This window comes from Colletotrichum fructicola (assembly GCF_000319635.2).
Source record: "Colletotrichum fructicola Nara gc5 chromosome Unknown KSG_Nara_v1_contig10, whole genome shotgun sequence".
NCBI lineage: Eukaryota > Fungi > Ascomycota > Sordariomycetes > Glomerellales > Glomerellaceae > Colletotrichum > Colletotrichum fructicola.
In genome coordinates, this window is record NW_027094060.1 from 1,520,219 (window position 1) to 1,544,550 (window position 24,332).

Sequence of the window (24,332 nt, forward strand, 5' to 3'; positions counted from 1 at the left end):
GCTCTAACCCCCACCTCCACTCTCGCAATCGTGCCTGACTTAACCCATCCTCTTGTCGGTTTCAGCTGAAGTCGCCTTATCTCCAGTGTCGGGATTCAGGTAGTCGGCATCTTCTGCGGCCTCGTACTCTTGAATAAGGTCCTGCACCACCTCGCGGGCCTCGTCAAACTCGTCCAAGTTCTCTGCAAATGGCGCCGTCTTCTTGTACCCTTCCATGAATGCATTGCGCTTCCGCATGCCGTCGTACTGTCTGACGATTCTCTTGAAGAGCTGCGCATTTGTTAGCAAGTGGAATCGAGGTTCAAAGTCAGCAAGTACTCACAGTTGCAATGCTGGTGTGGTTGGCCAGCATCAGACCGCTGACGCGGTGGGCCATCGGGATGTAGGGGCTCCGCTTCGTCAGGGCCACCTGAATGCTGGCTGGGCCCCAGGGAATGAAAGTTGCCAGCCGTCGTTCCCGGATTCTAAGCAGACTCTTGTGAACGTCTGTGGGGTCCACCTCGCCCTGGATGACGTTTAGGATGGAGATGTAGCAACTCTTCTTCCCGGGCTGCGTCGAGACCATGCGATTCTTGGGCTGCAGCAGTCTGCGCATGACGTCCAGCACCGTTGTCTTTCGCACCGTCTTGGCCTGTTCGACCTGGTCGCCAGTGAATGGCGTGTATGCTGTCATCAAGAAATGGCATCTTGGGGTAGGAATCAACGAGGCCAGAATGCTGACCAGGTCGTTGTGCATGTATCCGGGGTATCTCAGTGTGGTTGTGCTTGCTGACATGACTGTCGAGACCTAAAGACGCCTGTTAGCTATGGCGCCAGTAACGTCATCAAGTGTAGAACTCACAAGTTGGTTGGTTTGGGCAAACGATGGCTCTTGAACGTGAAGTCGGTCGGCTGCAATGCGTGAAAGGGCTCCGTTATCCAACACGACGACGGAGTCGGCATTTTGTACCAGCCTCCTCATGGCGAGCACGCTATTGTAAGGGTGAACAACGACATCTCCTGCGTTTGTTGTGTCTGGGAAGACTGAGTATGTTTGGATAATCTTCTTGGGAAACCGATCGTTGAGGCGCTCGAGGAGAAAGGATCCTAGACCGGATCCGGTACCGCCAGCTATTGAGTGCAATAGCATGAAGCCCTGTTGAACGTCAGCAAAGCTCAGAGCGTTCTATCATGATGCATACCTCCAGAGAGTCACTTCCGTCGGCCTCGCGATCGATCATCTCCATGATGTCCTCGCAGACAACCTCACCCGTCTGGTATCCGTCACCCCAGTTGTTCGCGGCGCCGACGCCATTCTTCCCAACGAAGAAGTTCTCGGGGTTGTAGATGTTCTTGTAGGGGCCAGTTTGAATGCCGTTGATTACCTGAAATGTTTTAGCAACAGTAATTGCTCCATCACCATAAAGGCACCTACTCTTGGTTCGAGATCGACTAGAATGGCTCGCGGGATGTATCTTGTATCGTCACTCTGGTAGTAGAACACGTCTTTTCGGTCGCCTCCCTCGGTCGCAAAGTCCTCAAAGTTTCCATCTTGATTGATTCCGTGCTCCTGGCAAAGCTGCTGCCAAAACTGGCTTCCAACTGTATCGTGTCAGCCTCAATATCGGCGCCTGCTGCCCGTTCGCAGCTGGGTCAATGCGAGAGAGCAAGAAATGGCGGGGTAACGTACTGCTGTTGCCGCATTGTCCGGCCTGGACGGTAATAATTTCCCTGTGGAAAATACGTTAGATGAAGATGTATCGAACGGACGGAGGAAGTGTGCGACGAACCTCGGCATCTTGCGATATGGCGGCGGGGCTTCGGCGGCGTTGGGCTTCAAAAACAGTCGGTCACCGGGAGTTCGTGATGTTTGACGCGACCCGGTCCTTATCGATAAGCGAGACGCGAGGCGCGGTTTTATTGGGCGCATGTGCCTCAGCTCTCAACAACTGATGGCCAGGGGACCCCCCCTCTAACGCCGCAAAATCCCAAGACGCCTCGGTTTACAAGCCACGGAGACTCGAATGATTGAATCCCCATTTCTTTCATTCACGGTGAAACAACCCACGCAGACTAGTCAGGGACGATCTTGGATCTTTGTTAATTGGCCGCGCCTTGTCGAGATTGGCATAACGACCGCGATTCCCCTCTGAGGCCTCTCTTTATTTGAAGCCCGCTTCAAACACACAATGGATTGATTGGGTCTTTGATGAGGCCTCTGTCGCAGCTGTCACTAATCTGCATTCCATGCCGGCTCGCTGCCACAACGAAGCTAATTGAGCAAGCTAAAACGTAGGCATGTTGACGTGGTCCCACGTCTCAGATCTAATCGAACCCCTATTGCATTCGTCGTATGAACTCCAGTCTTTCCGGAAGGTACGTGGGTGTCAGTAAGTCCCCTGGCCCCCATTTCGCGGAACGAGATAGATAATACGCAGTAGACAGATTGATCCATAATAGATTGCGGGATGTGCACCATCTGTTCTCGCCGTCATTTCAAGCCCGCACAGCCCTTAGAAGTCTGTTCCGCCGGGAGTTGGGCAGAACAAGGCCCTTGTTGATTTGGAGGAGCTAGAGCCGGAGCTGCAGCTTGTATCTGCACGCCAAAAACTAGAATTCTGCCCTCCCAAACCTTCCCCCATCCTTCAAAATCAGAGGTCATTCGCTGCTCACTTGCCGAAGACGAAGGGCTGGTGTCAAATGTCAATTCGATCAGCTGCGTGTGGCCCAACTGGGCCCAAATAGCGCGGGAGCCACTGAAGATTGGGCGTGACATCGGACTGGTGCGCCCCGGAGGGAGCCGCTGGGTCCCCCCCTGCGCCCCTATTTCGTAGCCCGGCAGCGCCCATTGGCTCGGAGCCAAATAGCAATTAAGCCTCTCCCTCCACTAACGGTGCTACTTGGCTGGGGATTTGCAGTCCGTCACAAGGGTCGGGCTGCTGGGACTGGCACCGTGGCATCCTCCCTTGAACCTGCCCACTCTGCACCCCGTTGCTCTCCCTGTCCGCGTCTTTGGTGCTCCCAAACGTGCCCCCAAGGTCCTTGCCTGGCTCAAGACACCGCAACTGCAATACCGATCGTCCGCAACCCTGCACCTCAACCTGCAGGAGGAGCAACCTCACCTCACCTACCTCCACGATTTTCGCAGCTCAGTTCGACAGGCCGCTCTTTTCCCCTCAAACCCGTCATTCTTGCAGCGATCAGTTCTTATTTTTCCAGACGTTGGTGATCGACGACGAGCGCCGTTGCCGTTACCGTTACAGATGGTGTCTCGGTCTTAGCTCCAGTCCTTCCCATTGTCTGTACCACCCTCAAGTCCCTTCTTTGCCCTGTGGAATTCCAGAATTTCCACTCGAGACACAATGGCCACGACGGCCAGAGATGAGTCCATCTCACCAATGACACGCAGCCCTCGTGCGGCCTCTCCTGCCGCGACGGGAACCCCAGGCGCGCCCGACTCCCTCGCTCCTCCCCCTCCTCCACCGAAAGACGGCCCGCCTGCTCCTCCGCCGAAGGACCTTCCCTCCCCCAGATCGACGATCTATGCGATTGATCCGACGACCGAAGCAAGAGATTACATCAATGGAGGCGTGCCTCACGATAGCCAATCTCCTGTTCAACAGCCCGCCAAGCGCCCGACACTGCCGAACCTGAATTCCGCCGACAGTATCGGTGCCAGACAAACCCCGGGAGGACTGCCCATGATGCCAGAACACAGCACTTACTCTCCCGAGCCTGCGTCCCCGACCGACCGACGAAGCGTGCAGTTTGCTAGAACGGATCAGGTTTTGGAGCCCCCGGCCAGTCACTCGCGGAACCCTTCGTGGGAAGATGGCGGCAAGTCCATTGGGTCTGCGTTCATGACCAAGTTGAAGCAGTTGACTGGTTCTGGAAGCCTGCAGACTCTCAAGACGAGTAGCTCGGGCAATTTGAACGACTCGGGCACCCCTTCCCGGAGCAACTCGCCTACATCTGGTCGCCCGAGAATACCAGGGACCTTGGACGAGGATGATGTTGTCGGCGGAAGCGATGCCGACGCTGATGTCGAGACAGCCGACGAGGGCAATGCCACCGACACAATCAAACCAAAGAAAAAGAGGAGAATGCGCAGATCGAAGAAAGACAAGCCCCAGATGTCGGTGCCCAGCACTCCTAACTTGAGGCAGTCGCACCTGCCTGGTCCAGACTCCCCTGTTGGGTATGGACGCATGGGTGCGCTTCGCCGACGGCTCTCCATGCCTGACAACACCGCCGAACAACAGCAGCAGCAGCACGGTATGTCAGAGGGCGAAGGACGCGACCAGCTTGCTGGCCCATCGTGGATGCGGTCCCGTAGAGCGGATGGCACCGAAAGCCCCCTCGGCCCTGGCAGAAGAGGTCACATGCGCCGGATCACAGTTCTCGGCGGCGGAGGTGTGTCGGACGGAGACGCGATAACGACGCCCAAGAGGCCCTTCTTTGGTGGCGAGAGAGCGTCGACATGGAAGTACGTCAAGAACACTTTGAAACTTCTTAGGCAGAAGAAGGAGGACCGTTTCGATTTCGCCAAATCAGCAGAACTCATGGCCGAGCTGCGAGCCGGAGCCCCCGCCGTTCTCATGCTTGCCAGTATGATTCAGAGAGACGAACACGGCAATAAGAGAATACCGGTTCTCCTGGAGCAAGTGCGCCTACGTATTACAGACAGCCAGCCAGAATCAGAAGACGACGACAGCGAGCGCCACTGGGTGTTCACCATGGACTTGGAATACGGCAGCGGCCCGTCGCGCATGAAATGGACCATCATCAGAACGCTCAAAGACGTCTATAACCTACATGTCCGTTACAAACTGGCGATGAGCAACGATAAGTACTTGCATGGGCGCGCCGACGTGGGTGCCCGACCTAAGATGCCCAAGTTTCCATGGGGCGCCTTCCCGTACCTTCGTGCGGCACGCAACAAGGACGACAGCGACGACGACGATGGGGCTAGCATTAGAGCTGCCAGCCTCAGAGGCGATGAGACTGGAGCTGAAGGCACTGCTGCGGAAGCAACTGCAGGAGAGGGGACTGCCAGCGAGTGGGAGGGCCGCGCAGGGCCAGGCAATAGGAAAAAGTCCCGTCTCGGCATGTTGGGTATGCGCAGGAAGTCTACTGGCCTGACTGACCCGGGCGATTCAGGAGCAGAGAACCAAATCGAATTGGCCCAGGCGCGGAAGCGCTACTTTGAGAGACAAAGACGAGTCCTCGAGAAGTACCTGCAGGACATGATCCGATGGCTCATGTTCCGCGCTGACAGCAACCGTCTTTGCAAGTTCTTGGAGCTGTCTGCACTTGGTGTGCGCCTGGCGGCTGAAGGCAGCTACCACGGCAAAGAATGCTACCTCCACATTCAATCATCCAAAGGAATGGACTTCCGCCGAGTCCTGACACCAAAGAAGGTTATTGCCCGTCACAGCCGAAAGTGGTTTCTCGTGCGGTCCAGTTACATTGTCTGCGTTGAATCACCTGAGAAGATGAACGTCTACGACGTATACCTCGTGGATTCCAAGTTTCGCATCGTTTCTAAGAAGAACGGTCTGAAGCAGCTGGGCAAGGGGAAGGCCAAGGCCGAAGAGAAGGAGATCGACCTGATTGAGGAGCCTGACACAGAAAAGCACCACACTCTGACGTTACACACCGCCGAGCGGAAAGTCAAGCTATTTTCGAGGAACCAGCATATCATGAAGCAGTTCGAAGACTCTATAGCAGAGATGCTCAAGCAAACTAAGTGGCATGACATCAACCGCTTCGACAGCTTCGCCCCCATTCGCAATGGTGTCTTCGCACAGTGGCTCGTGGACGGAAGAGACTACATGTGGAATGTTTCTCGGGCTATTAGCATGGCACGCGACGTTATTTACATTCACGACTGGTGGTTGAGTCCTGAGTTGTACATGCGTCGACCTGCGGCTATCAGCCAGAAGTGGCGTTTGGATCGTCTGCTTCAGCGAAAGGCACGCGAGGGTGTCAAGGTCTTCGTCATCGTCTACCGTAACGTCGAAGCCGCCATTCCAATCGACTCAGAGTACACCAAGTACTCCCTTCTGAACCTCCACCCCAATATATTTGTCCAGCGGTCGCCCAACCAGTTCAAGAAGAATCAGTTCTTCTTCGCTCATCATGAGAAGCTTGTCATCGTCGACCATGATGTAGCCTTTGTCGGCGGCATTGATCTGTGCTTCGGTCGATGGGATTGCCCACAACATCCGATCACTGACGATAAGCCAACAGGTTTCGAGCAGAGCGAGCAGCCCAAGGATGCGGAGCATGTGCAGCTCTTCCCCGGCAAGGATTACTCGAACCCTAGAGTTCAGGATTTCTTCAAGCTTGATGAACCGTATGAGGAGATGTACGACAGAAGCAAGGTACCCAGAATGCCCTGGCATGATATTGCCATGCAGGTCGTTGGGCAGCCCGCCAGAGACTTGACCCGTCACTTCGTCCAGCGATGGAACTACGTCAAGAGAGGACGAAAGACGACCAGACCTCTACCTTTCCTGCTTCCACCGCCAGACTCCAAGATGGCAGAGCTTGACGCTCTTGGATTGACCGGTACCTGCGAGGTCCAGATTTTGAGATCCTCAACCAACTGGTCCCTTGGCATCGAGCACACGGAATGCAGCATCCAAAATGCTTACATCAAGATGATTGAGGACTCTGATCACTTTGTCTACATTGAGAACCAGTTTTTTATCACCAGTACCGAGGCATTCAATACCAAGATCGTCAACCGCATTGGCGATGCACTGGTCGAGCGCATCATCCGAGCTCACGAGAAGGGAGAAGACTGGAAGGCGTGCATCATCATTCCTCTGATGCCAGGTTTCCAGAACACTGTCGACGAGCAGGAGGGCACCAGTGTGCGACTAATTCTCCAGTGCCAGTATCGCAGTATTTGCCGTGGCGACGGCTCCATCTTCTCACGCCTTCGCGCTGCGGGCATTGAACCAGAGGACTACATCCAATTCTACAGCTTGCGACAATGGGGCAAGATCGGCGCCAAGAACGCTTTGGTGACAGAACAGCTGTACATCCATGCCAAGTGTATCATCGTGGACGATCGCGTGGCTCTCATCGGTTCTGCAAACATCAACGAGCGGTCTATGCTGGGAAGTCGTGACTCCGAGCTGGCTGCAGTCGTCCGTGATACCGATATGATCTGGTCGACGATGGCTGGCAGGTCTTACCGCGTCGGTCGTTTTGCTCACACTCTGCGTCTCCGTCTCATGCGGGAGCATCTTGGATTGGATGTGGATGAGATACTTGAGGAAGAGAGACAGGCTGAAATGGACCGGCAGGCCGAGTACGAGGCCGAAATGGACGAGATCTATGCGGATGACGACGAGACGCCACCTGTCGCCGGACCAAGCGGGCATTCGAATGAGAAATCAGCAAAGCCAGTTCTTCCTGGACAAACTCCCAGCTTTAACCATGATGCCACCGCCGTGCCTGACGAGGCTGCAGACGAAGTATCATCGGCGTCGTCCTCCAAGGACAAGGATATTGACCCTCGGGTCATGAACAACAAGGATCACGCTCTTGATATCGCTGGCTACGGAAAGGATCACTGGAAGACTGCTGAGAAGCTCGGTCTTGATCAAGGCCGCGACTCTGTCATCGTCAATGGTCGTGAAGTACTTGTCAATGGCGTCTTTTCCGAAGGCAAGGGTACTCTGGAGACTCCCATGCAGCCTCACGAGCGCAAGACCTCGGTCGAGCATCACATCGAGGAGGATAATTGTGTCAGCAACGATGCGCTGCCGCCGATTCCTGCTCTCAACCGACGCACAACCGACCAGCTTGGTCTGCCTCGCATCGCCGGACTTCCTACATTACCCGCTGTGGATGACACTGATATTGGTGGTCCTCCAGTTCACCTCGATCAGAACGGCCAACCGACGAATGGACCTCTTCATCCCCTCGCTGCAGACATCAGGCAGGCACACATCGATAAGGACTGCATGCGTGATCCGATCAACTCGTCATTCTTCGACGATTGTTGGAACCGTGTTGCAGAAAACAACACCAAGCTGTACCGCCGAGTGTTCCGGTGCATGCCTGATTCGGAGGTACTCACCTGGCCTGACTATCAACAGGCTACACAGTACGCCGAACGTTTCAGAGAGAGCCTTGAGGGGAATACGAAGACGGAGGAAGAGCCAAATCTGGCTCGGCACCAGTCCCCCGTCACTAGCGGCGGTGCTGGAGTAGGCGCGCCAGGCCCTGCTGCTGTCGTCAAGGCCGCGGCTGAAAAGACAGGAGAGAAGCTGCCTCATCCCACCATCATTATTCCTGGAAACGACAACCACAGAGGCGGTACCGCGGAGTCGGACGAAAGAGACAAGAATGACGAGAAAGCTGCCCTTCGATCTCCAGAAGCCCCGTCACCTGTTCTTCCCGCGGGTGATGTACCATTCCCGGCTTTCGAAGTTGGCTCCCCTGCTCCTGACGGAGGGCTGCTCGATCCTGCCCGTGAGAAGAGCAGAGAACGGAAGACAACGTTCTCCCCTCTTGAAAAGCCCCCGTCTAGAGATGTCAGCACCCCGGCGCAGCAAGCTCAAGGGTCGGTCAAACGCCGCCGACGAGCCACTACTAAAGGCAGTCGGCGCGGCCAGCCGCCCGAGGAGGTGCTTCCGAGAGCGGAAGCAGAAGAGTTGTTGAACCTTATCCAAGGTCACGTCGTACAGTTCCCTTACGACTGGCTGCTCACGGAAGAGCAAAACGGAAACTGGGGCTTCCAAGTTGACGGCGTTGCACCTCTACAAATTTAGTAAGTTTTCGTGGACTCTTACCCCAGAACTGTGATGCTGACGCACTTTGTAGTAACTAGTGGATGAAGCCTTTTTTGGTGCCCCTCTTTGGCTAGACGTTGCGGACTATTGGCTAGACGTGCCTTACCGACGACAGAAGCAAAACTCAGGGTCCGTTACAGACGATAGAAAAAGAGACGACGGAAACGCCATTCAAGATGGAGACACCAGGGAAACGTGTGCAAAAAACGGAGTCGGAGGGTGGACAATTGGCGTTTTGGTCTCGGTTACTTTTTTTTCTTTCTTTTACCGCTTTTCCCGGCTTTGGCCTCTTGTTCTTTTACATGTATTATACACATTCTTACACTACAGACTTTATACTCTTTCGCTGACCCAAATGGCCCCTCTGCAGCCCGCGCGAATGACGCCAGTCAGCAGCCAATGCGGCTCGGCCTTCTTGGCGTCATGTTCGACAGCATGGTCGAGGTGCTCAAGTTCTTCGTCTCTGATCCTCCGCAGCGTCTTGATGAGCTCCGAAAATTCGGGGCCAACTTCGTACCCCTCCGCCTCCCACTCACTGACCATCTCTAACAGAGTTCGGATCTGGTTGTTGTAGTGGTCGCCAATCTCAGTCTCAACAGCCTCCGTGCAGGCCATGGCTGCCTCGCGACCCATCACAGCCGTACCCCAGCCCAGACCAGTAGCCATGACCTGCCACACGGGATACAGGGCAGTCGGGCGTATACGATGCTTGTGGATAAGAGAGTTGAAGGTCTTAAGATGCCCCTCCTCTTGGTCGTACATGTGCGCTATCAAGGGTCGGAGGTGAGGGTGTCGATTTACGAGTGGTGGGGTTTGGGCGGTGTAAATGAGCGTCGCTGCGAGTTCTCCAGCCTGGTTTACCCGGAGCTGTTTCGCATGTGTCAGTAATGGTTCTGAAGACGAATGAGAGACTCAGTGACGCACAGCTGAGGACAGAAAGTCCTTCTGCTCCTGGGTCAAGGGCTTGCGACGTGGGCGATCTTGGCTGGTTGCTTCAGCCTGCGACCTGGGCGTCGTCGAAAGCTGCCGCTGCGAAATGCACAGAGCCGGCGCATGCGCATGGTGCGCTGTTCGCCTTGCTATGCCGCTGCAGGGCCTCCAAAACGTTCGTACAGACGCCATTGTGTGGTTGTGAAGTGACAATGTCAGCCCCAGCTCGGAGCATGCACTCGGCCGAAGTCCAGTCGCAAATGAAGCTGTCAATGATATCGAATGATTTAGCCCGGCGGATGCCGAGCACACTGCGCGCCATGATTGGTTGACGTCACGCCAGATCGGATGGGAAGCGGCCGATGCTCCGACGGCCCATTATTCTGTGCAGCTGTATGACATAATATTGGCCAATCAGACGCGAGCTGTAGACGACAGTGTCCCGACCTGGAAGGCAGTGAATAGGAGCCAGACTTTCAAGCTCTTCTTCCCACCTCACCAACATCGCCAATCGCCCGTTTGCGCCAGTCTGTTGCTTTCCTTCCATCGAACCCGCGCCGCTCCCACCGAATATATCGCAATATCTCAGAGCACAACAGTATCGTTACCTAGTCGCGTCGACGACCAGGTTCCGTCGCGATCTCTCGAGAAACCCTTCGAAGCCGTCGAAGTCGCCTTTGTTCCCCCTAATCGAGTTCCTTCCACAACGCACAATGGCCGACATTGACGATGAGCTTTTGGCTCTTGCCGGAGGTGGAGAGTCCTCAGATGAGGAGGAAGTGATGTCAGAGGCCGAGAGCAGGGCGCCGTCCGCATCACCTCCCCCTAAGGCAGCAGCAAAGAAATCAGTGGCAAAGAAGGTGAAGAAGCGCACAGGAGGGGAGGATTCGGAAGAAGAAGGCGAGGCGTAAGTTTCTTCCACCTTGAGGATCTGGTCTGGTCACATTTGAATGGCTTTTTCACCTGCTGTCAACCACCCTCACCTCCAAACAGCCCTCCACTGCCTGTCAAACCTGGCATCTGCGCGCCATTTTTGCGCAATCTCTTTTGCTATATCATCCTCATCTCGGATTATCTGTTCATCACATCACTAACAATGCGCCTCAGATCATCCGCGATCGGCAGCCCGAACTCGATAGGGTCGGCCGCAATGGACGAGTCCGACTCCGAAGCCGAGCAGCACAGCGGCCGCGCCGGCGCCCACGACGACGACGAAGAGGATAAGTACCCCGTCGACGGAATGTTTAGGAGCGCTGCCGAGAAGGAGCAGGTGATGGCGATGCGCGAGGTTGAGAGGGAGTCACTGCTGGCAGAACGCCAGGCCGAGATCGAGCGCCACCGACAGAACCGCATGCTGCGCCAGCTCGTCGGCGAGAGGGAGAACGAGGAGAAGAAGCAGAAGCTGAAGAAGCGCAGCGCGGACGCCGCTGATCTGGAGGATGGCGCGCGTAAGACATCGCGTCCTCGCACGGATGGTAAGACGTCGGCGATAGATACGCTGCGTCGCGCCCGCGCGGAGAAGAGCGATCGTGCTCGTAGGAGGGAAGAGGATCGCCAGAGGGGCAACCAGTCTCCGCGCGACGACGATTACGGTGGCCGCGACGAGAGCGACGGCGAGGACGACTACGACGAGCGCAACCGCCGTCGTCGCAAGACGAGGTCGCCCGAGGACGAGATCGTGGCGCGCGAGTTGCCGCCGCCTGACATGCGCGACTTTGAGCGGATTCGTGTGGGCAAGAGTCGGTTTGCGGAGTATTGCTTCAATCCCGGCTTTGAGTCCGCAATGATCGGTTGCTATGTTCGCATTAGTCTGGGGCCCGACCCAAAGACTGGTGCGGACGAGTATCGCATGGCGCGCATCCAAGGTATGCTGGTCGCTTCTGATGGACGAGCCCTTTTTCTGACATTTACAGCCATCACTGTGGGCAAGCCGTACGCCATGACCGGCCCAGGTGGCTCATTCGTGACTGACCAGTACGTCTTGGCTGCGCACGGCAAGGCGGAGAGACCATTTCCCTTCATCTTCCTGTCCGATAGGCCGTTCACAGAGGTACGTTTGCAATGGCTCCGCAAGTAATTGCACAATCTAATGGTCTTAGCGCGAGTACAACCGTTACGAGAAGGTCATCCAAGCAGATGGTCTCAACATGCCGAAGAAGCAAACACTCCTCGACAAGATTGACGACATTAACCACCTCGTCAACTACCACCTCACAACCACAGAAATCGACGAGCGCATCCAGCGCAAGTCCGCTCTCCGCAAGAAGTTCGACCCGAAGATCCGCGAGCGTCTCGCGCAGGACATCGACATTGCTCGGGCTCAGGGCAACACCAGGAAAGCGGAAGATCTTCAAGAACAACTCGACGATCTCAAGACCAACGTTCTCGCATTCAAGACCAGCCTCAGCGACAGCCAATCCAAGCCCAGCGCGACCTCCCAGCAGGACCGCCTCGCCAACATCAACCGTCAACGCCGACTGCAGAACGCGGAAAATGTCCGCAAGGCGCAGCTCAAAGAGAAGGCCGAGGCGCGCAAGCTCGAGGCCGCGCTGGAGAGAGGCGAAGACATCAAGAACGACCTGTCACGGCGTCTACGTACCAAGGCCAAGTTCATCCACGACGTCAAAGACGGCGTCAAGAAGCCTTCCAGCACGAACGGCAGCAACGCAAGTACCCCGGCCAATGGCACGCCTCAACTTGGAGCGCAGAAGTCAGGATCCCTGCTGCCCCATCTGGCCAAGCTGCAGGCCGCGAACCAGGAGAAGAAGGGCATTCCCACCATTCACAAACCTCTTATGGATGACGACATCATCGGAGCTTTGGACCTCGATATCGATGTCGAGATCGACTAGATATAAAATTGGCATTGATTGGCACATCAACACATTGGGTTATTTCACGTCGGGGCCTCAGCCTATTAGCTATTCAAAGGGATACATCCATAAGTAAACTTATAGCACATCATTAGGCTCCTCCCTCCAGCGCAAGGAATTGTAGAATAGAGACCATACGGTTAAAAGCGGGAATCAATGAATACACATGCTTTCACACCACCGTTACTCAGACTCGATACGATGATGTACGCAATGCGATTACATACGTGACCTCCCGTAGACGGCGCTACTGCACGCCGCAGCGGAGACGGATTTAAGCAACTGGGAAGCCCGACCAGCATTTCCCGTGCCGTTGCGGCCGATTGGATCCCGCGGGGTCGCAAGCTGCTGCTGCAAAGTCCGCTCCAGCTTCCTGCAGCTTCAGCCCAAGCTTGGTTGGCTCCACCCCACTCCCAGCAGCACGTGGGCTTCCCCGTCTTCAGTTGGCGCCGCATTCATCCCGAGGCTTGTGTTCCAACAATCCAATCCCCACACCGCGCGGTCTTAAGCTCTGTCAATCGCCATCACCCGACGCAGGCGACTACCGCGAGCGGTACGGGCTCTTCAATTCCACCGACGACAAACGGGCCTAGGCTGCTTTATTCCTCCTGACGATGAATATCCCGATCATGATCTGAAGGTGTCTCCTTGTGTTTCTTATTATAGATTTAATACACTACATCATACACTTATCTGTCTCCTCATCCCCCTTCAGCGCTGGCCGTTGCGATTGTCGATTCCCCGACGGCTACGGTGCTCCCGACTCGACGATAGAAGTTATTGAGCTATGATCAGCATACCATATAAACACCATCTAGATTCTGCAGATATAAGCAAGAGATACATCGCCATGGTTTCAGAAACGAAACCGCTCCTCTCAGAGGGCATTCCATCTGGTACTTCCACCACCTACCTACCTCTCTTCTCGTTCTACAAGGCTAACGAACCAACCTCGTGCGCAGCCCAATTCACCCGCGCCCTGCAACGCCCCTCCTCCTCCCCCGCGACAACGCTCCCGCAGGCGATCGCGCACCGCGGTTACAAAGCCCTCTACCCCGAGAACACGCTCCTCGCCTTCCGCGCGGCGCTCGACGCCGGCGCGCACGCCCTCGAGACGGATCTGCACCTGACCAAGGACGGCGTCGTGGTGCTCTCGCACGACGGCACGCTGAAGCGGTGTTTCGGCGTCGACAAGAAGATCAACGAGTGCGAGTGGGAGTATGTCAGCTCGCTCGAGACGATACGCGAGCCGAGGCAGAGGATGCCGCGGTTGAGCGATTTGTTGGAGTTTCTGGCCGAGGGGGGGAAGGAGAGGGAGAGCGTTTGGGTTTTGCTTGATATCAAGGTGGGTTCTGGTGGCGCTGTCTGAAGAGGGGGGATGATGAAGGCTGATGCGTGCTGCAGACTGATGACCCCGCGCCGGCGCTGTTGAGTTGCGTTGCGCAGGTCCTGGCATCGACGCCGGGTCCTGTGCCGTGGAACAAAAGGATCATATTCGGGTGCTGGAACGTACGTATCCTCTCAACATCCGCTGGGATCCCCATACTGACACTGCGCGCCAGCAACCGTACATCAACCACTGCACGACCTACGTCCCCACGTACCCCGTCGCCCTCATTTCCTGGTCCCCGATCTTCGCCCGCAAGTTCCTGCCGCAAGAGTTTCTCTCCTTCAACATGTTTCAAAAATCACTCGTCGGGCCCATGGGCAAGGCCTTCATGCGCGTGCTCAAGGCGCATGACCGCCGGCTGTTTGTGTGGACTGTCAACGAGGAGGAGTGGATGGAGTGGAGCATCGCGCAGGGCGTGGACGGCGTCATCACGGACGAGCCCGAAGCGTTCCTTGAGGTATGCAGAAGGTGGGAGGGTGAAGAGGGCTCAGCCGCGGCGGCGAAGGAGGGAGGTTCACGGTTGGAGCAGATGAAGAGCGAGAGGAAGGATCAGGGCTTGAAGAGGACGGTTAAGCTATATGCTGAGATTGTCTTCATCCAGGTTCTGGTCGCCATCTTTACGCCTGTGTTGATGATTGTGGCGAGGTTCGGGGTTGTGGGACCGGGGCCGAAGGCGGCGAAGGCTTTGCGGTTGTGATATTCGCTCGCTTTCCACGTCAGATGCCGAGATATAGAGGTGTGCTATAGACAGGGTGTGCTTGTGCGATGGCTGTAATGTCTTTGATCTGTATCGAGTGCGAAAAGGTTCATAGACTGGAGGACGAATAGACTCGCTTGCTGAGATGGATGCTGGATGATCGGTTCATGCCCACTGCCTGAATATCAGGAAGCATCTCCAATCAATATAGGTTGCACCGCAAGCAAGAAAATTCCATACAGCCCAGCATGTTCATCGTACTGTTCATTTTGTCTCATCGCCTGAGCTCTATTCCGTTCCACATCTTCAGATGTGTGGTACTCTGAGAACGAGCTTGCGACTCACCCTCATTGAAGCTGTCGTCGGGGCTGATCATCGCCTGCTATGCGCGCTCTGAATTCCATGCAGCCTGGTCAGGCTGTTCATCGCTACCTTTCACTAGAATTTCAACTGATGCTGACGCATGGGAGTTAGGACCAGTCATCCGATTTACATCCAAAGCGGAAGCCATAAACACCTGACGATCAAGAATCACCACGACCTGGACTCTTTATGCCTCGAGAGACAAGACTGACGACGTGTCACCTGCCAGGCTACATATCTGGCATGCCCTGTCTGTGGAGAAGTACACGCCCAGTGGGTTAAACTTACCTAAAACACCACAGTATACCGTCCATACCCATCGACCTTCCAGCAATTATGTTTCCCCCATTATCTGAGGAGCGTAAACGACTTCTCTATGAAAAAAGGAGGGAGCAGGTTATGTTGGCACGCGAGCGGATTATTGCAGGACGTGACCTCGTGGCCATAACATGCTCAAAGGCCTCGACGAAGTCCTTCGCCAGCCAACGCTGCGCAGGGCCGTGCTGGGTCAAGCCGCTTACCCCTTTGACGAGGAAGCCTTTGTCAAAATTATCACCAACAGCGCGTTTAGCTCCTATGCCCACCTGGTAGCAGTCGCCATAAAGCCGGATGATGGCCGCCTGCCCCCTCTGTTGGATGTTTTCAAGTTAATCATCTCTGTGCAAGATATATACGACGCACGGTTACGGGAAGAAGACCTACAAACGCCAGTCGCGCCCGCGAAGGAAATAGTTCGTAGCGGAGACCAAAGGGCAGCCCGAAGAAACGCCAGGTTGATCATCCAACAGCTCGAGCGTATATCACCAGATGAGCTTGTCCAAATGGAGAGAGACGAGGTCAATGCTATCAACGCAATCTGAAATCGGATCTCCCACCCGCCTCCTACCTGGGTTCGCCAGATCGCCGATGCTCAGCAACCTTGAAGCTTCGTCTTTTATGGAAGCAAGGAGGTCAAGCGGAAATACAGTCACATTTGGGATGAAACATGGGACGCAATCCAAGAGAACTCACGACGAATCCCGCAATCTGTCCAGGGAGAACGTTCTCGTTAATACGCACTGTTGCATTCTATTCATTGCGCCGGGGAAGAATCTCCTTTGAGGCGTCTATGAGCGAATCCCTGGGCCACTGGGCTCATATCTGAAGACTTACCTGGAGACGACGCTCTGCGACGGTAAGTCTTTTATCTTGATCGTTTTCTCATCACGTTTTCTGTCGGATTGGCAATTCTCCTAACGATTTTGCAGACATTTAGATGACTTCAGAGAGTCGCTATCATCCCCAGGCATCCTGCGAAACACCTTCATCGTGATCGACGACGAATACATCCCTGAGAACCTTCGAGATACCCCGACGGCCCCTCTGCTGAGACTTTCTAGGCATATGATGCCGGCTGGAAGCCTGCCTTAGCAGACACGACTGTGTCTGATGGGGAGGAGTACCGAGGTCGCGTCAAATTGCCAATCGAATGCCTGGATACTTGGTTCTATGCTGCGCGTTACGAGGGCGTCAGGCTGAAGGACATGCGGCTCAAGGCACAGACTCATCGCTCAAAGTGGTTGATCTGCTACTCCAACCTGATGGAGAACTGGAATCACGAGTCTTATATCTAAGATAACTCTGGGCAGTATTCCGAACCATAAGTAAAATCAACGGTTCAATCGTCTTTTAAAGCGAGTGTTCTGGATGGTATCGATGCTGGATGGTTGGTCATGACTGTCACGTTTCCTTCTTCCCTTCTAAATTTTCCTTCGCAGTTTGCCGCCTGGAGGCGCACCTTTACTCGGTGCAAAAGGTGACAAAGAATACACAACTATGGCAATAGTATCTCCGCTTGGACAGGAGGCGTCCGGCCAAGATCTTGGTATGACCATGCTTGTACATAATTCCCAGCTTCGTATTCGCAGCATCATATTTAATCCTTGTCACAATTCAGTGAATTTAGCGCACTCCGTGGAAGGCATGCACACGTCTATTTACTGTGGCAGCACAACTGCTCCCCTTACCCAAAGTCCAACACAACTGTCGCTTCTCAGAGTCTATCTGCGGCAAGGTATGGCGTCCATATTCAGCTGACGAGCTACGCACGACGCAGCCTGCTTCGATGGTGTATCTCATTGGCCAGGTTGTATGCGAGGTCCTTTTCTCACATCACAGCCTGGCCTGTTTCCAGCCTGCAGGCCGCTCGTGCTGAAGCGCCATTTGCACCCAGCTATCCCGTGAAGGTGTCTAGCCAACTGTCAGTGGGTGTCGCAGATACATGTATCGATATAACCTGGCGCCCGGTACTAACTTGCGATCACATCTCCGGCACCAATGATTCACTGCGTTCTTTGACCATGCTAGGGTTCTTCCAGGTCACTCATGACGGTCTGACAGCCGGAGGTCTCATTGACACCTTATCCCTTAGCCTCCGTTCCTCGTAGTCCAGCTACCTCTCTCCGCGTTATCAGCCTTGACTACTTCTCACCATAACCTGGTTGAAAAAACGCAGGAAGTAGCAACAGGGGAGAGCAGAGTGGCACCATAGTCTCCTGTTGCTCCAAGCGGTGAATATAAGTCAGCCGCGTTGCCTCCGAAAGAAAGGATCGGGCAAAAGAAATACCAGCACCACCATGATGAAGGTGGGCATCCCCCTACCCTACCGTACCCCCCTTTACGATCTCACATGTCCTTATGACGCGCCAATCAGCCATTCGTGTAGGTCATTGCATTCTCTTTCATTGCCCCCAATGGATGCAATATTCTATGCAGTCATGCCAGGAGTTACACTGCAGCTAAGGCCTAGCTCGAGGACTTCCGTTGAAGTCGCGGCAAGGCCAGCTTTGCTCACCGGTTGAAGTTACAGTGTCCTCAACGGGTGATGCTCTGTAAATTACGAAGGGCATGATGAAGTTCCAATCTCGAGTGTTGTGGTCATACGTTTCCCTGAAAGTTCAACTCGACAACCAGCACGCAATGACCTGTCCAAGTTTGAAAGTGAGGCAGGGCAAGCCTGCTTTTATGAACCACATTCCACATTTGCAGATGACACCAAAATAGACATTCGGGTTACATCAAGTGTCTTGCAGTCAAGGCAATCCAGGCAAGGCTGGCGACGTAGTATCTGCCAAGCCAAGCTGGCCTGGTTGATTGGTGAGGTAACCCGTTCGGTCTTCGTGCATTTCAAAACCGATATGACTGGACATGATAACTATATGCTCTCTGTGTTACGTTACTGAGTCACGCTCTGGTCACAAGTGCTTACCTTTTCAAGGATCGTGCCTGATTTTTCCATAGACCTTGCTGCATGCAGTAGAAGCAGTAGCATGCGGAAGATTTGGAGGGCTGACCCGCCTCGAAACTGCCCGTTTCTTCCTGGAGACAACTTAATGGGCTCGGAGCAAGCTGTAGACAGCCTCCTGAATGCTAGGTTCTCTATTTGACGTTGGAGTGATCCTCCAATTGGGAGCATCCTCAAGTGAACTAAGGTACCACCATCATGGACCAGCAAACTTTCCATCCCTCAAGCGGCTTCATCTCTCATCCCCCATACGTTTTACAGAATTAAGAGCTACTTATGGTACACATCCTTACTTTTCATCTCTCTGACTTCTTGTATCACCTTGAGATTAAGCACAAGGCCATCACAAGTCTTTCCTTGTCATGTAGGTCGTCAAGATCAAGTGGCTGAGAAATAGATAATCTGCCTCACAGTAAATAATTCTGACCACTGAAAAAATTTAGACCCATACTAGAAGAACATGAAGACCTAAGTTTATTCTTGTGAAGCCAAATTAGTGAGATTCCCAACCACTGCCATCTTACTCATGGTAGGTGTGGGTAAATGCGCACGCCTGATGGCAGATCCTAGATCATGACGGGAGAAGTATCCTACTTGAGAGAACACAAGCGAGACTTGCCACTTATCATCTGCCTTGCTTATCTGCCTGGGCGCGAGCTGAGCCGAAATGGGCCTGCTTCAGAAAGTAAATCAGGCTGCAGCTGCCATGCAGCCAGCTGTGAGATTTCAGGGTCAGCTCATTACTTTCAACCCTTAAATTCAATGCCGCCGGACTCTGCCGCCGGACTCTCTTCTCCTCCAAAATCCAGTCTCAATGTCCAAATGCCAAGTCCAGATTGAATGATGTGGCGCCGTACAGAATCAAGGTCACTTTAAAGATAACCACACTCCGCTCCCAACTTTTCTTTCAATTGATCAGAGTCTAGAGTGCCTGAGTTCACTGCTCCTGACTGGAACCTTTCGGATTTGGCTTCTTGCATTCAAGCTCTAGCCAGGGCATTGCCGACATCAACCCATCAAGTCTCGCCAATCCCTATCGGGCACCCTTTACAATGGTGAAACAACAAGCGACAAAGCTCTCAGATACTATAGAGCAGTCGGCCGCAGATGGTAGAAAGCGCAAAAGTTACTATTCTTTTGGGGATGAAGGTCTCACTGCCACAGTCAGCGCGTCCGGGAGCCTATTGCGAATTTCTAGGCATTTCCCTGGGGAAATGACAGGCTTTTGCGTAGATCATCCAAGCATGCCGCCGCCGTATCAAGTGCAAGAACGTATGGGGGAGATTCTCTCATGTAGCCAAACGCCGGCCTCCTCCAATGTAATTGGCCCACGAATCGATTCATTGTGTTCGGGTTCCTATACCGAAGACATGATTAATCATAGGTGGCCAGTCTTCCACAGAAAGTTGACTTCAGGCGCCGATTTGACGGTTCAATACATAGCTTCCGGAGGCACAATTTACCAAATCTTTCAAACGATTGGTGGTCCAGAAATAGAACAGCCCGTCTTGGAAGTCACTCCCGATCTACTCATTCGAAATCTTGACTTCACCGACGGCGGCAACGAATTCAACCAAGCTGAGGCACACGACGAAGAGTTCTATGCTTATGGAATACGAGGCAACTGTCTTATCCGAGAACACGAGAATGGTAGCAAGAAAGCTATTCTTTCCATCCAGGCATTGGAAGAGAAAACTCTTATTGGGCAACCCTCCCTTGAATTCGTCAAATCTATCCCCGCACAGTTTATTCAAGATCGCCAGTCTACCGAGGACGACGAGCCTGCCAGGGACAACGAGCCTGCTCCAAACGACGAGCTTGATCCAGTCGACGAGCTTACCCAAGACCACCGTTATGTACACAACCTGTCTGTATGCGACGCGAGTGGACGTGGCGCTTCAGGATATTTCTACTCGATTCAACGAAAATCAGCGGTGTCCGAAGCCCAGCCTGACCACCACTCGCATACGATCATTCTAGCTTATAGGCTTGAGTACACAGCAAACAGCGACAGCCCGGGTATCACACCAGCTTCATGGGAAATGGTCACTGAGATCAGAAATCGGCTGCTAATACCTTCTTCATACCCTCCCCTAGCAAACAACCCAACACTGGACTTTCTTCTCAGAAGAAACTTAGAGAATATCTTGTCAGTCTGCAGTATTCCAGTTCCGAATAAATTCGATGAGAAAAGTCCTCCTGTTGCTCTAACATGTGGCGATGTTGACGGCCACCGCGTAGCCACAGCGGCGAGTTTGTGAGTTCAAAAACCTAGCACAGTGATCAACGCACTGACGATCATTGCGGCAAATAGCTACGCGTTCCAAGTTCTACTTCTAGCCTTCAAACATTTCGATTTTCATCATGTCGCGGAGACTTCAAAAGGTCGAGCTTGCGAATGTAACAAAGAGTCGGCCACATCCTATATATGCCTTATGAAAACACGCATTCAGATCGTCTGCCGAGGCCATATGAAATGGCTTTTTGAGAGGGCTAGCGCATCCGGAGAACCCTTCTGCCCTCATTACTGGGTTGACGGCACCAAAATCAAGGGATGGAAGCGTAACGAATATCTGCCCGGAAAGTCTCTTGTAGATACGCCCTTCCAGCTGATCAAGGCAGGCAACTTTTCTAAGTCCCTTAACGAAGAAATTCTGCATAGAAGTTCTCTCGAGAACATCGCAAAGAAGTGGACTGAAACTCTCAAAAAGCTCGATAAACGGGGATCATACACCTTCCCTCGATTCGACACGGCACCGACACGAACCTTTTATCTGACAGATCACGTATTGATTTGGCAAGCTATTAAGTCTTCTGAAAGCCTTGGGCTCAATCTTCCAATGACAAAGGATTATTCGTCAGAATGTGTCCAAAAGAACATACTCAAGAGATTCACCACCGAAAACCCTCTTTCTAAGAAGCGAATGCTCGCAGTGCGTCGAACGCCAACTTACACAAGGTTTCTGCTGAGGTCAAAAGATTCTGCTCTTTTTCGCGCCATGGAACAAGGCCTTTTTGCCAACCCAGGAAAGAAGAACAGCAGTAAAGATCCCCAGAATGTTGACGTCTGGAAAGATCAGATTGACACGTGGAAGAATGTCATCGACTGCCAGATGTACCATGAGAACAACGACGACACGACTTGGGACGACCCTCTTAGATTCGCTTTGGCCATCATAGTGAACCAGTATCTCAAGAAGTCTATGAATCTTCGACCAAGGCAAGAAATGTTCGAGCAAGCCATATCAGCTTTGCTCGGTGGCTGCTCCGCCAATGGGATTTTCCCTGGAAAGATGGATACACACCATGAGCCAACTATGTATGATTCAGAACTTGCGCGGGACCAGTACTGGGGGAAGACATTCGAGATACCTTACATTCTCTGGAACTACTGTTCTGATTTGAATGATGAGCTGGAGACCGGTGATGAGTCCACAACAAGCTCGTTAAAAGAAGCCAACAAAACCTTCAATGATCATCGATCCCAAATGCAGATTACAAGCCAGGCTCACACTACGATAAAAGAGCCTTCTGATCAAGATATGCGAGTCAAAAAGGTTGCATACGCAGTCAAACATCCCATGAAACGGAGCTTTCCATTCAACGATATGGTGGATGAAAAAAACATAGTGGATCTCCAAGACGAGTGGCTATATCACCTGCCACCATTCTTCGTCCCCAAAAGCCAATGCGAGGATGAATCGGAGCAAGTGGACAAAGACCGCGCTAGCATTTCGGGTAACCACAATACTGAAGATTCCGGGGTCGAACAGAAGGCCAGTATGGAGAAAGCGTCCAACGACGAGAGACAAGCATGGTTCAAGATCGATTATCGCATGTCCAAATCCCTGAAGGACAGCAATTTCGTGGATAGCGCTAGTATGGAGGCTATCAGTACAGAAGCAGACATCCACCGGATCATTGCCCGTGGAAGAACTCTCGAAAATGCGAAGAAGAGATGGTGGATGTTTCAGTCACCACATCCATCTGAAAACAGATTATGTCTTTTGACTATCTCAAAAGGGGAGAAGAGAGAAAAGTACGCCTTAGAAGCCTTCTTCAACAGACATCAGTCGTCTGAAAACTTCTTCTTGGACCAAACCATGGCAGAGTTGAACATGTGGCACACGGAACTCCATTTGTCCTTTCATACTTGCTACTCTAGTCAGGAAGAAGATGGGCGAGAAATAGAGGGCTGGAGTGATCAAAACGATATCATCTTCCCTTCACTTATAGAGGGTGAGAAGCCATTTCGCCTCAAGAAGATCACAATGAGCTTCCGTTTCGAAGGCGATTTCTTCGACCGTTATTGGACATGTCGACAGTTGAATGCCGATCCAGAAGGAAGACTTGCCAAAGACCTCAATGCTGGAGCAGCCGAAGACGAAGGAAATGAGAGCCGGAGTGACGATGGCAGCGATGCGGATGACGACGACGATGGTTACAACGAGGTCAAAATTCATGAATGGGATAGGGTTCTTGTCAATATGAAGCAGCGCAAGGTTATGGAAATCGCTCTATCCAATACCGCTTTGATGTCTATGAACTCAAGAGCTGAAGAAATCCTGAAGAAGGTGAATGAAACCCTCGAAAATGGCAAAGATACGCTGCGCAAGTCGTTCGAGGCCTCTCAAAGGGGCTCCAAGTCAACTGGGAACGATAAGATCGAGCTACTGGATTACAAAGGCTTTCTGATTGCCAGCAAGCGATTTCAAGAGTTTCAGACCTGCTTACGAAGATTCGAAGGGCACATCACCGAGAGCTTAGCGACGGTTGACCTTTGGCTCAACCGCCAAAAAATGCGGGAGGCAGAAAGGCCACGGTGGTCCGCCAATGATGAAAGTCGCTACAGAAGTTTCATCCTGAAAGGCAAATCACTAAATGACCAGTCGGCGCAATCGCTCAAGATCTACCACAACAAGGTCTCACATACTATCGAAACGACGACCAAAGACCTCGAGCTTATGCGCAGTTACCTGGACATCATGCGAAATGATCTGGACCTACGACGCTCCGAGGATATCAAGCGCTTCACGTACGTCACAGTGGTATTCCTTCCGTTGGGATTCGCAACTGGGATCTTTAGTACCAGCGGATCACCCGCGGGACCAACCTTGGTCAACATGATTCTCACTGCAATTTCAACCCTGGCCATTACTTTGTTGGGATTGGCTGGGTACAAATTCATTGACTCCCCTCGATCTAGGAAGGAACTGTCTGAAACATGGGTGGGTTTCAATGCAAGATTATTAAGATTTGTGATACTGGCAACAATACTCATATTGATGGCACGATTGAAAAGCTCTTCATCAAAAGATTCCAATCAGCAAAAGCATGAGAATCCTCGAGAAAAGAGCGAGAAAAGTACACAAGGGGTTGAAGATGGTATGGCAGATAGACAGCGAGAAAGTACAGCAGAGAGGCAACGAGGCAATACGGTACACGAACAGAGAAACAGTACAACAGAGATGCGGCGAGGTAGTACAATAGCGGAACAGAGAAGCAGTGCGGAAGAAGAAGAGAGAAGCAGCGTGGGGGATGAGGTAGAAGACCCAACAACAGACGAGGTTAAACGGGCTGACGAGAAATGGAGCTGGGGCGCAATTGTGCGGAGCTTGAGGAGAACTGGTACCGGTAATGTGGAGAGTACATTTCAAGAAGATTTCGAGAGCCGTGGTGCCAGCGATGTAGGTACTGCCGCCGAGGTGAAAAGACGCAGCATAGCATCACAGGGCCGAGTCAATCCGGAATAGGAGGCAGAGGGCCCAGTACTTGCTAATACCATTCAGTCAATCCATTTAGTTCATTCAACATGCCAGAGAAGCAAAGGAAATCGTGGATGTTAGTCTCACACTAGTTGCCGTTTCGTAGCTTGAGGGTTAAAAGGAGCAAGGAGGGTGGAGGAAGAGGAAAGCTCTAGAGACGCAGGCGACGGACCCGACTTTTGATGGTTGGAGGGTTCTGTGGCCAATCGCTACGTACCGTCAGAGGATCACCTAGATTT

General features: G+C 53.0%; 6 protein-coding genes across 6 annotated transcripts; 4 read left to right on the forward strand and 2 right to left on the reverse strand.

Annotated features, from left to right (window-relative positions):
- Positions 1-39: 39 nt before the first annotated feature.
- On the reverse strand, positions 40-1,777 carry tbg (Tubulin gamma chain; the record flags this gene model as incomplete). The annotated part of the gene is made up of 7 exons (XM_032033466.1): positions 40-270; positions 323-787; positions 842-1,135; positions 1,182-1,364; positions 1,415-1,581; positions 1,670-1,710; positions 1,770-1,777. The coding sequence occupies 7 exons, from the start codon at positions 1,775-1,777 to the stop codon at positions 40-42; spliced, it is 1,389 nt and encodes a 462-aa protein (XP_031887365.1).
- Positions 1,778-3,341: 1,564 nt separating this feature from the next.
- Positions 3,342-8,830, forward strand: pld1 (Phospholipase D1; the record flags this gene model as incomplete). The annotated part of the gene is made up of 2 exons (XM_032033468.1): positions 3,342-8,770; positions 8,824-8,830. 2 exons carry the CDS (start codon positions 3,342-3,344, stop codon positions 8,828-8,830), a joined length of 5,436 nt encoding a protein of 1,811 aa, XP_031887231.1.
- Positions 8,831-9,125: 295 nt separating this feature from the next.
- On the reverse strand, positions 9,126-10,044 carry CGGC5_v015910 (5-demethoxyubiquinone hydroxylase; the record flags this gene model as incomplete). Its single annotated transcript, XM_066153344.1, has 3 exons — positions 9,126-9,659; positions 9,717-9,859; positions 9,906-10,044. 3 exons carry the CDS (start codon positions 10,042-10,044, stop codon positions 9,126-9,128), a joined length of 816 nt encoding a protein of 271 aa, XP_066007242.1.
- Positions 10,045-10,435: 391 nt separating this feature from the next.
- On the forward strand, positions 10,436-12,574 carry RTF1 (RNA polymerase-associated protein RTF1; the record flags this gene model as incomplete). Its single annotated transcript, XM_032033470.1, has 4 exons — positions 10,436-10,629; positions 10,830-11,587; positions 11,636-11,772; positions 11,822-12,574. The coding sequence occupies 4 exons, from the start codon at positions 10,436-10,438 to the stop codon at positions 12,572-12,574; spliced, it is 1,842 nt and encodes a 613-aa protein (XP_031887232.1).
- Positions 12,575-13,445: 871 nt separating this feature from the next.
- Positions 13,446-14,682, forward strand: CGGC5_v015912 (Phosphatidylglycerol phospholipase C; the record flags this gene model as incomplete). The annotated part of the gene is made up of 4 exons (XM_032033471.2): positions 13,446-13,491; positions 13,558-13,940; positions 14,000-14,104; positions 14,158-14,682. 4 exons carry the CDS (start codon positions 13,446-13,448, stop codon positions 14,680-14,682), a joined length of 1,059 nt encoding a protein of 352 aa, XP_031887233.2.
- Positions 14,683-21,327: 6,645 nt separating this feature from the next.
- On the forward strand, positions 21,328-24,081 carry CGGC5_v015913 (uncharacterized protein; the record flags this gene model as incomplete). The annotated part of the gene is made up of 2 exons (XM_066153345.1): positions 21,328-23,556; positions 23,827-24,081. The coding sequence occupies 2 exons, from the start codon at positions 21,328-21,330 to the stop codon at positions 24,079-24,081; spliced, it is 2,484 nt and encodes an 827-aa protein (XP_066007212.1).
- Positions 24,082-24,332: the final 251 nt, after the last annotated feature.